The following is a 13,407-nucleotide window of genomic DNA, read 5'->3' on the forward strand; positions in this document are numbered from 1 at the left end:
TGGGAGAAGGTTTTCAGAATGGATACTGAGTTTAGTTTTTAACTGCAGCTGTGCTGCGTGTGCTAGAGAAAGACATATTGTAATTTCTGCCATTTCCACAAACACATAAAAACCCTCAAACAAGTGTCCAAACTTGCATCAAGTATGGAAAAGGTCAAAGGGAATAATTAGGGCAATTTTGGGCTTCACTGCACAGTATATCACCCACTGCTCTTGTCTGATAAACTGAAGGCAAACTGTAAACTTGTAAACTGTTTATTGCCTAATGTGTTTCTCTTTATTACTGGCTATTTGCTTGTATGTTTTGAAGCTATATTTATTTATTCGAAAATAACTTTCCCAAAATACAAGTGTTTTAAATTATTATGAATGTGTAATTATTAAAAAAAAAAACTACTTATGATTAAACGTAATTAAAATTAATGTAAATTTAAAAAATGTTTTAAAAAATTAAATACTTAAAGTAGTTAAACATTTGTTTAGAAGTGTTCACTAGCATTTCTTTTCATCGCTGGCATTAAAATTAGAATCTTTGCATTTCACTGGTATTTGGTCATGGATACTGACAATACTAACTCCTAGTACCCTATCATGATGCATTGAGAATCATTTTGTAACCAAATTGTTATCCTCTGAAACGTAATTAAAGCAAGCCAGTGAACGTTAACACCTTTATTCTTATGGATAGCATGAAATCAAAACTGTAAATTGCGTGTGTGTGTGTGTGTGTGTGTGTGTGCGTGTGTGTGATCCACAAGAACAAAAATTTAGAAAATGATTTGATTTTAATTGATCACAAATGAAATTACTTGATTGCGACTGATAAAAACGAGTCCTGCCATACTTTTTTTTTTCTAGTTGAATCATTTGTTGAATACACTAGTACAGCAGGTTTCGAATGTTGACTTTAACTATTGCTGCATGTCTCCTCCTAATGTTTTCCCTTGAGATAGGACCTGCAATTACCTACTGTGGTTGTGTCTTGTCTGAAACAGAAAGTTCTATGAAACAAAGAGGAATCATGGCAAATGTGGGTTTGCTGGTGATCATGGATATGACAATAAGATCAACAGCATGCAGGTTTGTTGTTTGAATAGCTTTTTCATGGCTACAGCTGAAAGTGTTATGTTATGTTAAGTTTTGTGGTACATTAGTTACTTACTTTGGTCTTTTTTTTTTTTCAGACTATTTTCCTTGGATATGGACCAGCTTTTAAATTCAAGACAAAAATCCCACCGTTTGAGAATATTGAGCTTTACAATGTCATGTGTGGTGAGAAAATTACCTTTCTCTAGGCTTGATCCTGACTACAACATTCTGTAACACTTTAGAATACTGATCCTTCATTAATGAATAACTACACAGGAACAAATGAGTAATAATACATTATTAACGCTCTAGTAACTACTATTAACTAACAAGAAACTCTGATTAATGAATTAGTAACAGTGCTCAGTGAATGTGGTAGTTCACTATTAGCTAATCAGTAACTACTGTTTTTTTTATACCTCCCAGAGAACTACTAAGAACTACTATATACAGGTTCATAATTAACATGAATGATGCATAATGTATAATTAATTCTGAAGTAAATATCATGGTAACCCACTAGTAATGACTGAAGTATTACCAAATCCTTCAGAAGGAATTATTCTAAAGTGAAAAACACGATAACTCTCTGGTAACTACTGAAGTCATTGTAAACTTTTGAGGTTTTTGTACAGTTTTGTACAGTTATTCCGTCTGAAGTATTTGGTAACACTTAAGTAATTACTAGTGGGTTACCATGATCTTCACTTTAGAATACTGATCCAAATAATTTGTAGTTCCTTTAGAATGTAGGAGCTCTTGAGTTATTACCATCCAATACTTTACAAAAACCTCAAAAGTTTACAATGCCTTCAGTAGTTACTAGAGAGTTATCCTGTTTCTCACTTTAGAATACTGATGCAAATAATTAGTAATTCCTTCTGAAGGATTTGGTAATACTTCAGTCATTACTAGTGGGTTACCATGATCTTCACTTTAGAATTAATTATACATTATGCATTATTCACATTAATTATGAACCTGTATATAGTAGTTCTTAGTAGTTCTCTGGGAGGTATGAAAAAAATAGTAGTTACTGATTAGCTAATAGTGAACTACCACCTTCAACTGAGCACTATTACTTACTAATTCATTGATCAAAGTTTCTTGTTAGTTAATAGTAGTTTCTAAAGTGTTAATAATGCATTACTCATTCATTCCTGTGTAGTTATTCATTAATGAAAGAACATTCATTTTCAGTTTCAGTACATAAATCCAACCAAAATTAGGCAAGCTCAAAATATATCCACTCCCAAAGCAAATACAAAAATTTAAAATAAGCATTTTTCGATATAAGCTGCATAAAAACTCTGAAAATTTCCCCAAGTTCTTGCACTATTTTTCTGTACTAATTAATTTACTAATGCAGGGGTGGCAAACGTCAGTCCATCCCTGCGTCTCAATCAGCTCCCTAGCTTCCTAGGACGTGTATCAGTATACCATGTAAATGAATGTGGCTGACTCCCTGATCAGTGCCCTGACTACTGAACTAGGGAGCTGAATGAGATGCACGCCTGGAGAGCCACAGTCCTGCAGAGTTTTGCCTCAACCCTAATCAAACATACCTGAACAAGCTAATCAAGGTCTGAATGGTTACTAGAAAGCTACAGGCAGGTGAGTTTTTATCAGGGTTGAAGCTGAACTCTGCAGGACTGTGGCTCTCCAGGTTTGGAGTTCGTCACCCCTGTATTAATGCATTAGTGGCATAGTGAGTAAAGTGTGCATGAGACCTCTTCTGTCTGATGTCAGAGATCAGTTAGGATCTGGGATTGATTAAAAGTAAATAATTTCATATACATTTAATTGAAATTTAAATAAATTTATTTCTATTTAGAAAATTGGATATACAATTTAAGCGATTAAAAATTAATTAAAAAATACAATTTAAAAAAAAAGGAGCTACAGCAAACATAAAAGTTGCTCAGTACCATAACAACTGCATACTTGGCAATTCTAATAACACTTCATTGTTTAATGCTTTACAGTGTGTGTCAGCACATCATCTTTTTCCTCCATGATCTTCCCAGATCTCCTTGGCTTGAAGCCAGCCCCTAACAATGGTACCCATGGTAGCCTTAACCAGCTCCTAAGGACCCCTGTATACACACCCAGCATGCCTGAAGAAGTGTCCAAGCCAAACCCTGCAGGACTAGTCACAGCTATTAATGATGATCTGGGCTGCACCTGTGAAGACAAGGTCAGCAAAAGAGTACTTTCAGAACTTTATGAATCTTCTTACACTTCTGTTAAGAAAGGTTTTTTCTAAACACTTAAAAGCTAGGTTATTATTGGTGGCATAGCTATTACTGTTGATTATAATAACCATAATATGAAACTTTGGTACATAATTTGTCCCTATTGTGCTATTATTTTCTAATTTGACTTTTAATTTTTATCTGGCAGACAATAAATCAAGCAAAAAAACATCTATTTCGCTGATGTAGGGACCCATATCATATTTGGGGACCAGAATATCATAAACACTTGGCGATGGGCTTGTTTGTTTTTGGCAATTCAGCAATGTGCTGAAAACGACTCAGAACATCACTGCACTCACATAGCAGGCATTACTCATAATTCCTGAGAAATTATACTTTAGTAGCACTATTTCTTTTTGATTGTTTCTATTTTAATAATTATAGTTTTGTAGATTTAGTTCCTTCTGTTTGTTTCTATTTTTAAAACTGACAGTTCAGGATTATTGTGCAACATTTTATGACTGCAGTTTAATGAGGTATATAGACATATTCTAAAGCAGTCTTTACTGTTGCATTTCACATACTATCACAGTTTATTTTTAATTGCCGAAACCCTCATAAAATCTCGTAAAGTGCTTCATGTGCATGTACCCATGCTTATATCAGTTATCATTGTTGCATGCTTTAATATCTGTAAGTTTTTCCCTTGTCCTGCTCAGAAAGGATAGCTGGCTGCCATTGCTTTTCTCTTGAACTGCCTAGATCAGGGGTTTTCAAAGTTTCTTGAAGCCTCCCTAGCACTGCACATTTTGGATGTTTCTCTTATTGGACACACCCAGCTCTGGTCATGGAATACTCTACTATTTAGCTGATGACTTAATTCACTTTGGTTAAAGAAGAGAAATATCCAAAAATCTGTAGTGCTGGGGAGGCTCCAGGAACAGTTTGAAACCCCCTGGCCTAGATCATTTTGACATTTCCAGTTCCTTGTATTGAATCATAGTGATTCCTCCCCTTGCCTCTGAAAGTGCTTTTGCCTTCTGCTCAGATCTAGATCTCTTGCTGGAGATTTTCACCTTTAATCTTTTGCAGTTGCGTTCAAAAAGTAGGGGGCAGAGGGCATTGAAAGTGGCCCTTATAAGAGGCTATAACCTGGAGTCACTGTGGCTCTGTCTGTTACAGAACAAAGTGGAAGAGCTCAATCAACGACTGAGACAAGTTATTGATGGTAACTAACTTCCCTTCTCTCTGGAATGGTTTAGTGATGCCAAACATCTTTTTGATGTACAGTTAACAGTTAGCTGCTCTGGGTCATATTAAGTGTTATCTTAAAATTATTTGCCGATTGAAAGGAAATAGTTGACCCAATAATACAACTCTGTCAGTATTTAGTCATTCTCATGTACTTTGCATGCTGTTTCCAAGAAACACTAAAGGAAAAAAAAATTAATGCTCACACTATTTCACACTCAATCTGTTTCATATAACATCACTTCATAATGACCACAGCTTTCAAAAAACATGATCTGTCAAGTAGTTCATGTGACTTGTATACTATATTCAAAGTCTTCTGGAGTCATTATATGTCAGAAGTTATTCACTGATAATTACATTATGCATTTAACAGACTTTTTATCCAAAACTGCTTCCAAGTATGCAATGGCTAAAGGACAATATTGAAGCCTCAGTCCCCCTCAATTTCACTGTGTGGAAAAGAGTATGACATTGCAGAGTTTTTCATTTTATGTTCCACAGAAGAAAGAATGTCATATGGGAAACAGTGTTCACAGTTTCATAATGAACCAAAGATATGTTCAAACTTATTTTTATAATATAAAAGGTCTTTAACGTTGGGTTTTCCACATCTCATAATAGCTCGTTTCTATTGGATGAATGCAGTGAAATCCATCTCTGCATGTGCTGTGAGTTTAGTGTGCATTTGGGAACGCAATGGGCACCACTTATGATTCATTTTTGCATAATTTCCAACATTTTCCAAGCATTACAACTATTCATGATTACAGCATTTCACAACATAAGCACAACTGCACAACTCCAAGGGTTTAGCTCATGCAAGTATAGAAATTAGGACAAAAATATTGTAATTTCCCCACTGTAGTGTAAAGTAAAATAATATATTTATGAATTATTCCTTTTCATTTATTTTACAGTGGATTTGTTCAGCAATATATGATTATTACTGTCATAAGAATATAATATAATATAATATAATATAATATAATATAATATAATATAATATAATATAATATAATATAATATAATATAATATAATAACAGAGACCGAGGTCCACCCCCTACAGTCTCACAAAATCATGTGGGAAATACTGTGGAATAACTGTCAAGGTGTGGCTGTTCCGAAAAAAATAAAATAAAAAAATCAACAAAAGAACATGCATGAGATTACAGGAGAAAGCTTAGCAAAAAAAAAAAAAAAAAAAGTTAGTGAATGAGCTGAGGGCTTAAATACACATGGGAAGCTAATTAACAGAAACCGAAACAGGTGTGTAATTCAAATCAGTTAACAATAGAAAGAAACTAGTGGTGGGAAAATGAGAAAAAGAATGCAGGAACTATAATTAAACAAAGTCAGAACATACACGACAATAACATGCTAGCAATTAATTGACAGAGTTTTTATTTTTGGGTGAACTAACCCTTGCCTGGCTTATTATTCAGCCAAAATTTTTTGTTCATTTTCAAAGCACAAATATATTTTATTAAATTAATATCATTTTTGTCCATCCACTAAAAGTCCATGCAACCAAAACTTTCAATTTTCAAAACCTAGATAAAGGCATTGTAATCCATATGAATCAGGCACTTCCAAGTCTTCTGAACAGAAATTATTGCTTTATGAACATTTTTGGTTTTGTGGACTTTTATTTGATGCAGTAATGAATTGAATATTTTGTCATTTTGTTTTTCATATTAAGAGATTACTCCTGCTTTTTTCCCCTTAATTTTTTTAGACAACAAGAATCTTCCTTATGGTCGTCCAGCGGTCATGTTCCGCACCAAATACTTCATCCTTCATCATAGTGACTACGTTAGCGGCTACAGTGAAGCTTTGTCTATGCCACTCTGGACATCTTATACTGTATCTAAGCAGGTACAGATAACAAAACGATGGTAGTTTATAGTCAATTCACACACCAAAAAAAGGCTAAAGTGTTGTCTGTTTTATTAGAGTCTAAACTTGACTGTGTGGCCTCTTCTGTTGCAGGTAGATTTCACCCCTCTGATTGAGGCTCTGAGTAACTGTGTTCGGCCTGATATTAGAGTTCCTTCAGCCTACAGTCAGTCCTGCTCAAGCTACCATGCAGACAAACAGATCTCCTACAGCTTCCTCTATCCACCTCGTGAGACCTCCTTCTCTCTCTATAGTGTACATCCTAGCCTAAGTAATTTCACATACTAAATCTAAGCCAATTCCAGAAACCAGCAAGACAGAATTAGTACAGGATTGGGCTTAATCTTAATTGGGCTCCTGTCTTGAAGATCAAGTTTATAGGACTCAAAACTTTGTAAGAGTATAAAATTAAAATTTATATCTCAGTTGATAGAATTGGCCAAAAAAGGACTTATTTTTGTCTAGACTGTGCCAGAACATTGTTTTTAGGACACGGTTTTAGTGTGTTTTTTAGTTTTGTGCTTTCACAAAAAATAGTCTACAATATACAAAATATACAATATACAAAAATACAAAAAATGTTCTTTTCATGATCTTATAATTGACAGAGCTTTCCTCCACTCTGGAACCGAGATATGATGCTGTTCTCATTACCAATACTGTACCAATGTATCCAGCATTCAAACGTAAGTGTTCCTTTAATGCTTGCATTGATTCCACATTGAGTCGGCCAAGATTATAACAGCACTTCCACAATAATTTAAAGGCTTAGTTCACCCCATAATTAAAATTATGCCATTAATTACTCGCCACACCCGTAAGACCTTCGTTTATCTTCGGAACGCAAATTAAGATATTTTTGATGAAATCTTAGAGGTATCTGACTCGTCCATAGACAGCAATTTAACCACCACTTTCAAGGTCCAGAAAGGTACTAAAGACATTGTTAAAATTGTCAGCGTGACTACAGTGGTTCAACCTTAATGTTATGAAGTGACAAGAATACTTTTTGTGAGCAAAAATAAAGACTTAAAGGTGCCATCGAATGTTTTTTTACAAGATGTAATATAAGTCTAAGGTGTCCCCTGAATGTGTCTGTGAAGTTTCAGCTCAAAATACCCCATAGATTTTTTTAAATTAATTTTTTTTAACTGCCTATTTTGGGGCATAATTAGAAATGCGCCGATTCAGGTTGCGGCCCCTTTAAATCGCGCGCTCTCCGCCCCCGGAGCTCACGCTTGCCTTAAACAGTGCATAAATAAAGTTTACCCAGCTAATATAACCTCGTACTCAGTTGACACAGTGAATGCAGTTCAGCGCTTCCATGTTTACATCCAAACGCCGACTCATTATTGGCCGGCTGCTGCATCTGCAACACACACATACATCAGTGATGAATGTTGTGTCTGCTTTAGATTAGCTGTGCTGGGCTCAGGCAGTTAACTGAGCTGCCACCCACAGAGGAACACAACCCATTCCATAGCTTACAGCAGAATATGCTCTCTGTTTTTTTTTTTTTTTTTTTTTTTTTGTCTTTTGTCCTTTTTTTCCTCTCTTATTGAATCCTATTATTATCCTCTCTTTTATGAATTATTTAACTAATTAAAAATTGTTTTGTTTGTATAAATTAATGTATTTGTGGTTGTAGTAATCACTCAAAGATGATGGAACATCCAAAGCAAAAACTTTATTTCTAATTTAACCAGGAACATGCAAGATATTGCAGGAGCAATATGGTAACACTTTATTTTAGGGTATTTTAACTAGTTGCTTATTAGCATGCATATTACTAGAATATTGGCTATTTATTAGTACTTATTAAGCACATATTAATGCCTTGTTCTGCATGACCTTATTCTACATTCTTAATCCTACCCAATACCTAAATTTAACTACCTTACTAACTATTAATAAGCAGTAAATTAGTAGTTTATTGAGGGAAAAATCATAGTTAATAGTTTATATGTGTTCCCTATACTAAAGTGTTAGAACACGACAACTCAAAACAATGACAATAACCAACCAACTAAGCCTGAAAACTAAATACACATGACAAACCAGGGAACTAAACAAGACACAGGAGAACATAATGGCTAACCATAGAAACAAATGAGGACATAATCAGAAACCAAGGAAACCAAAACTAAGTACAGCATAGGAAAAGGAACAAACATAAACAGAACATAACCGTGACACAAACTCTTGGGGGGGCTCTTGGAGGTGGACATGGCTAAGATGGCAATGGACAGGACACCGGTGGAGCTGGCAGAGAAAGACCCTATGGGGCGGAGCTGACATAGGGAGGAGTTTTGTTGGAGCCAAAAAAAGAAGATATCTCGTCCTTGGCTCTACCAGTGGAGAAAGAGTAACAACCTATTGGATCAAGTGTGCCTTGATAACCAACCACATTACAGCCTTGACGTCATTGAATTTCTTGTGCGACAGTCAATCACTGTTTGCGGATACCATAGAAATGGATAAGAAGTGCTGTAAACTGAATCCTACCTTTCGCAAAATTGTCCATGACTTCTCTTATAAATTTTTTTCATTGTAAACCCTTAAATAGATAAATCCAAAATAAATGTTTAAGGGCAAACTAATTAAATAAACAGTTTTCCCATAAAAGAAGTTTATTCAGCATAGTGAAACCTCTTCTCAGTTGACATCTATAAAAAAAAAAAAACAGACTCTGGTCTCCTTCCCAATTATTTATTTATTTATTTATTTTTTACTAACCTTGGAGGCTTGCCATAAAGCGGCTTTGCCTGGGTACCAACTGACAGAGTCGGAAGAGGTGTAGACCAAGGCAGAGTCAAAATGATGACTGTCTAAGCTGACACTGAAGGCCTGAAAGTCAAAGGTGGAGCTGCCAGCTCGCAGGACCAAGGTGGAGCTGGGGGCTTGGCAGACTGAGATGGAGGGAGTGAGGACAAAGGGAAGAAGCAACCCAGTGGACCCAAAGGGGTAAAGGGCTGAGGCTCAGTCGGAGGTCCAGAAGTCCACAATATATCCAGAACAAGAGGGACCAAGGTGGAGCTGGCAGATCAAATGAGCCCAGTGGAGCCCAAGGGATGACAGACCACAGTAGAACTGAGAGAGCGAGGGGCCAAGGCAGAGCCAATGGACTGACTGGCCAAGGTGGAGTCATGAGCCTGGAAGTTCTGTTTCTGGCTCGGGAATGGACTGAGCAAGGTGATATTGTGGCCAGCTCTGGCTCCAGGATGGATGTGGTGGCTGGCTCTGGCTCCATCGCTGGAGTGGGCTCTAGTGTAGGGTCCATGGCAGGCTCAGACTTGGGTTCTAGTTCTGTTGCAGGCACGGGGTTCATCACTGGGCCTGTGGCAGGGGCGGGACTGAAGGGGTCCTCCTCCTCTGCCTCACATACAGTGAAGGAGGATCTGCACTGCAGGAATACCCACTCCACATAAGCCACAAACGTCCCTCGAGGACCTTCCACAGGCAGGCGTGCCTTAGACTGCTCATTGAGTCCTGTAAAAAAGAAAACACTGAGAGAATGGTCTGGGAAGTGGGTCTGGAATGCCAGACCTCTTGTTCAGGGAGGAGGAGGTGAACTGCCTGTAAGTCCATTTTTTTTTTTTTTTTTTTTTTTTTTCTTTCTTGTGGTTGATTACTCTGTCAAGTGAGTGGTTGTAGTAATCACTTGTAGACAATGGAACATCCAAAACAAAACAAACTTTATTTTTTACTTCAACTAGGAACAAGCAGGAGATTGCAGGAGTAATATTAATAATAGAACACAACCATTCAAAACAGTGGCACAGTTCTCTTGGTTCTTTTGGTACAGACAAAAAAGAAAATGATACATTTAGTCCTGGTTAGCTTAGCGTTCACACTGTCATTTTTAAGACAAAAAAAAAAAAAAACTTGCAATATGTAAGAATTTTACTGTAAAATATCCAAAAACCACTAGGCCTGTGTTATATATTTTGTGCACTTGAGTACTTACAATATCCCAAATGTTTGCTACTATTTGTAAATCGTGAGAAAATTGCAATTTTAACCAAGGCTCCGGGACGTGTGAGGAGTCGCCTGTCAATTGCATTATACCCATGTTACCCTCAGTTTCCGGTTTTATTTTGTAGAAACCATGGAAACACCAAAGACGCTTTAATATTTACATGTTTTAATAGGCAAGGGAACAACTGTTTTGATATATTTATGGACAGAAAACAAATTATTGTTATATAGCTCAACACATTTAGTCTTATTGTTTAAATCTAATTTTCTTGATTTTTTTGCGAGTATCATGCTTTACCATGCCTCAGAGAAAAACATTATTTTGTGAAGTAGCTAACATAGCATAATCAGATGCAGCTTTATTTTTAGTAACAGTAATACAGCATTTTCTCCATCATACAATACATTTTAAAATTAATTGCATGCCATTTATCAACACAAGTAATTCTAAAATATGATATTCTAAAATCTAGCTTACTGCAGTTTGCAACAAGAGTCTCACAGCAGTCACCGAGCGAACGTACAGAGTAACGTTATAACATTTTCAACACACTCAAATGTATCTAATATGATAAACAGAGCTGTGTTACCTCATACTCATGACCGGAAAATTGTAAGCGGTGCCGGTGACTGTGGCATAATAAAAGTTCCGCTGCTCATGAGGCATGTGTTGTGCAATCGCTCCAGCGGCCTCGTTCAGCTCCCAAAACACTTGGTCCTGCTCTGCTTCATACTACAGTAACGTTAATAATCACATCCATGAACATGATTTCTTCCCAAGTCCTATCCCAATTGTTTTCCACTGGCTATGATGTGAAGACCACATCTCCCAAGATTCCGCTCTCAAACTTGGTGTCATCAAGCTACGCCTTTGTTTTGAATAGGCCTCTCATGACCTCTAGCGGACAGAAACTATTTATGACATATATTTACTTACCGAACATTCAAACAATGCTGTGTGCTGGGCTAAATCCTCTCATTGTATTGTATGTACATATGATGACATTTTTAGCAGCTGAGAACTTGTATGAGCTTATAAAAATGAAGATTATAAACAAACAAACGATCTGCTGCAAGGTGACACCTGTGCCAAACTGTAATGGGTAACGTTGCACCTATGATGAGAAAAACCAGATATGCTTGAGCATTCTGTCCTTTTTAGGGTTACATCTTGTGACACCTTGTTGTATTTTTGGTTTGTTTAGATGTCTTTGGTCTATTTTGTATTCATATTTCAGTTGAACAGTACACACAGGTGAACATAATGGGGAACCATATAAACAAGCGTGGACATAATCAGAAACCAAACATGTTCTGTTTTATGGAATTTTTGTTTGTATCACCTAGTTTTCCTGTGTTCTGTTCCTGTTTTCTTTGTTTCCCACATTAAACAGCTTGTTCCCCTGGCTGTTGATGGTCCTCAAGGGAAATATATGGATTTTGTTGAACTGATACTTGTTAAGAGTGGATCCTCTTTTACCATGTGTACTGTAGAAGAGGAAGTTGCCAGCCACTCTACCACCCCACTCACTTCGGACCCAGAGCCCATCCAGCCTCATGCCACACCCGCCACGGACAAAGCCCACCGCAGACCCCGATCCTGAGCCCATGCCTGCCACAATGCCAGAACCAAAACGAATGCCTGAAGTCATTTTCATCCCGGAGCCTAAGCCTGACCAGACTGCGAAAGCTGGCACCAACTTCTGTCCCTGTGGCTATTTTAGTGGAGAGAGATTGCATGGAGTGGAACTCCGCCCATACTCCCACTACTGAGGAGGGTTTGATGTGTTCAGTCCATACCGGAATAGATACTATTCTGACAGACCTGATTGTGTTAGACTTACATTTAACTCTTCAGCTCATTAGTAGAGACTGCAAGACTTGAATTGGGCATTTCTGATGAGGGAGATACAAAATGTTCAGTGGTGGGGTATCTGTAGGACAGGTTTGATAAGCACTGTTCTAGGTCACTAAACAAATATGCAAATCTGTGACACTGCTATGTGTGCATGTAACTTGCATAATGAATTTGTATCATTACCATCAAACCAGAGGTACATGGTTCCAAGATTTAAAAGAGTAAGTTTAAAGCACTTTTTGTGCATCAGGTGATTTTGCAACTGAATAAGGCACTTAATCAAAAATCACAAGCACAGAAATCATGGTATTATGGGAATGAAATTTAAATTGTGTTTTATGTATGTAATGTATAATGTAGAAATTCATATTATGTGACTGTAAGGTTTAACATGAGGACTGAATGTATACATTTGTGTCATGGTTTGAGGAATTCTGAACATAGATACTGTGATTCAAAAAAAAATCACACTTTGTCTGACAATGAAGTACTGTGTTATCGTATCATAGGCTGTTGTATTGTATCTTATCAGGCTAATGTACAAGAGGTCAGTTTTTTTTTTTCCATTGAAGCACAAGATGCTCTTTTTTAGATTTCCAGCAAACTTCTCACAGTACTAAAAAATTCTGAAATTCTAATCTCTAATACATTTTAATCTCTGTTCTGCCCTTTAAAGATGCTTTTATCATCCAAACTGTCTTCTAACAATTCATCATACTGTCTCTGTCTTTGTATCTTTGTTTGGCTGTTTCAGGTGTGTGGGGTTATTTCCAGAAATCACTTGTTAAACGTTATGCTAGTGAGAGAAATGGAGTGAATGTGGTCGTCGGGCCCGTCTTCGACTATGACTACAATGGTCTTAGAGATTCAGCAGAGACAGTAAAACAGTAAGTTGTCTTCTAATACTTATCAAGTATACATTACCTTCATTCATTTAAGTGCACATACAGTGTATATAAAAAGTATACACACCCCTATTAAAACAGCTGGTTTTTGTAATGAAACAGATAAATCATATCAGAACTTTTGCACCTTTAATGTAAAAATTACAACCTATGCAGTGCCACTGAAATCCAAAGTGACACATTCCAGAGAAAAAAAATAAATAAATAATATAGCTGCGAGCAGCGATG

At 36.6% G+C, this 13,407-nt stretch overlaps 1 protein-coding gene across 3 annotated transcripts in view; it reads left to right on the plus strand.

Moving 5' to 3' along the window:
• enpp2 (ectonucleotide pyrophosphatase/phosphodiesterase 2) overlaps positions 1–13,219 on the plus strand; it is a 34,135-nt gene extending 20,916 nt beyond the window's left edge. Inside the window, exons 16-23 of one of the 3 annotated variants that reach the window (XM_048154278.1) lie at positions 996–1,080; positions 1,185–1,272; positions 3,117–3,286; positions 4,380–4,515; positions 6,278–6,417; positions 6,532–6,667; positions 7,047–7,124; positions 13,029–13,219. In XM_048154278.1, the coding sequence (XP_048010235.1) occupies positions 996–1,080; positions 1,185–1,272; positions 3,117–3,286; positions 4,380–4,515; positions 6,278–6,417; positions 6,532–6,667; positions 7,047–7,124; positions 13,029–13,165 (970 nt within the window). In that variant the 3' untranslated portion in view covers positions 13,166–13,219. The remainder of the gene's footprint in view (positions 1–995; positions 1,081–1,184; positions 1,273–3,116; positions 3,287–4,379; positions 4,516–6,277; positions 6,418–6,531; positions 6,668–7,046; positions 7,125–13,028) is intronic. The other 2 variants (XM_048154277.1, XM_048154279.1) reach the window with 2 other exon arrangements.
• The last annotated feature ends 188 nt before the right edge of the window (positions 13,220–13,407 follow it).

Source organism: Megalobrama amblycephala, linkage group LG13 (genome assembly GCF_018812025.1).
Source record: "Megalobrama amblycephala isolate DHTTF-2021 linkage group LG13, ASM1881202v1, whole genome shotgun sequence".
Taxonomy (NCBI): domain Eukaryota; kingdom Metazoa; phylum Chordata; class Actinopteri; order Cypriniformes; family Xenocyprididae; genus Megalobrama; species Megalobrama amblycephala.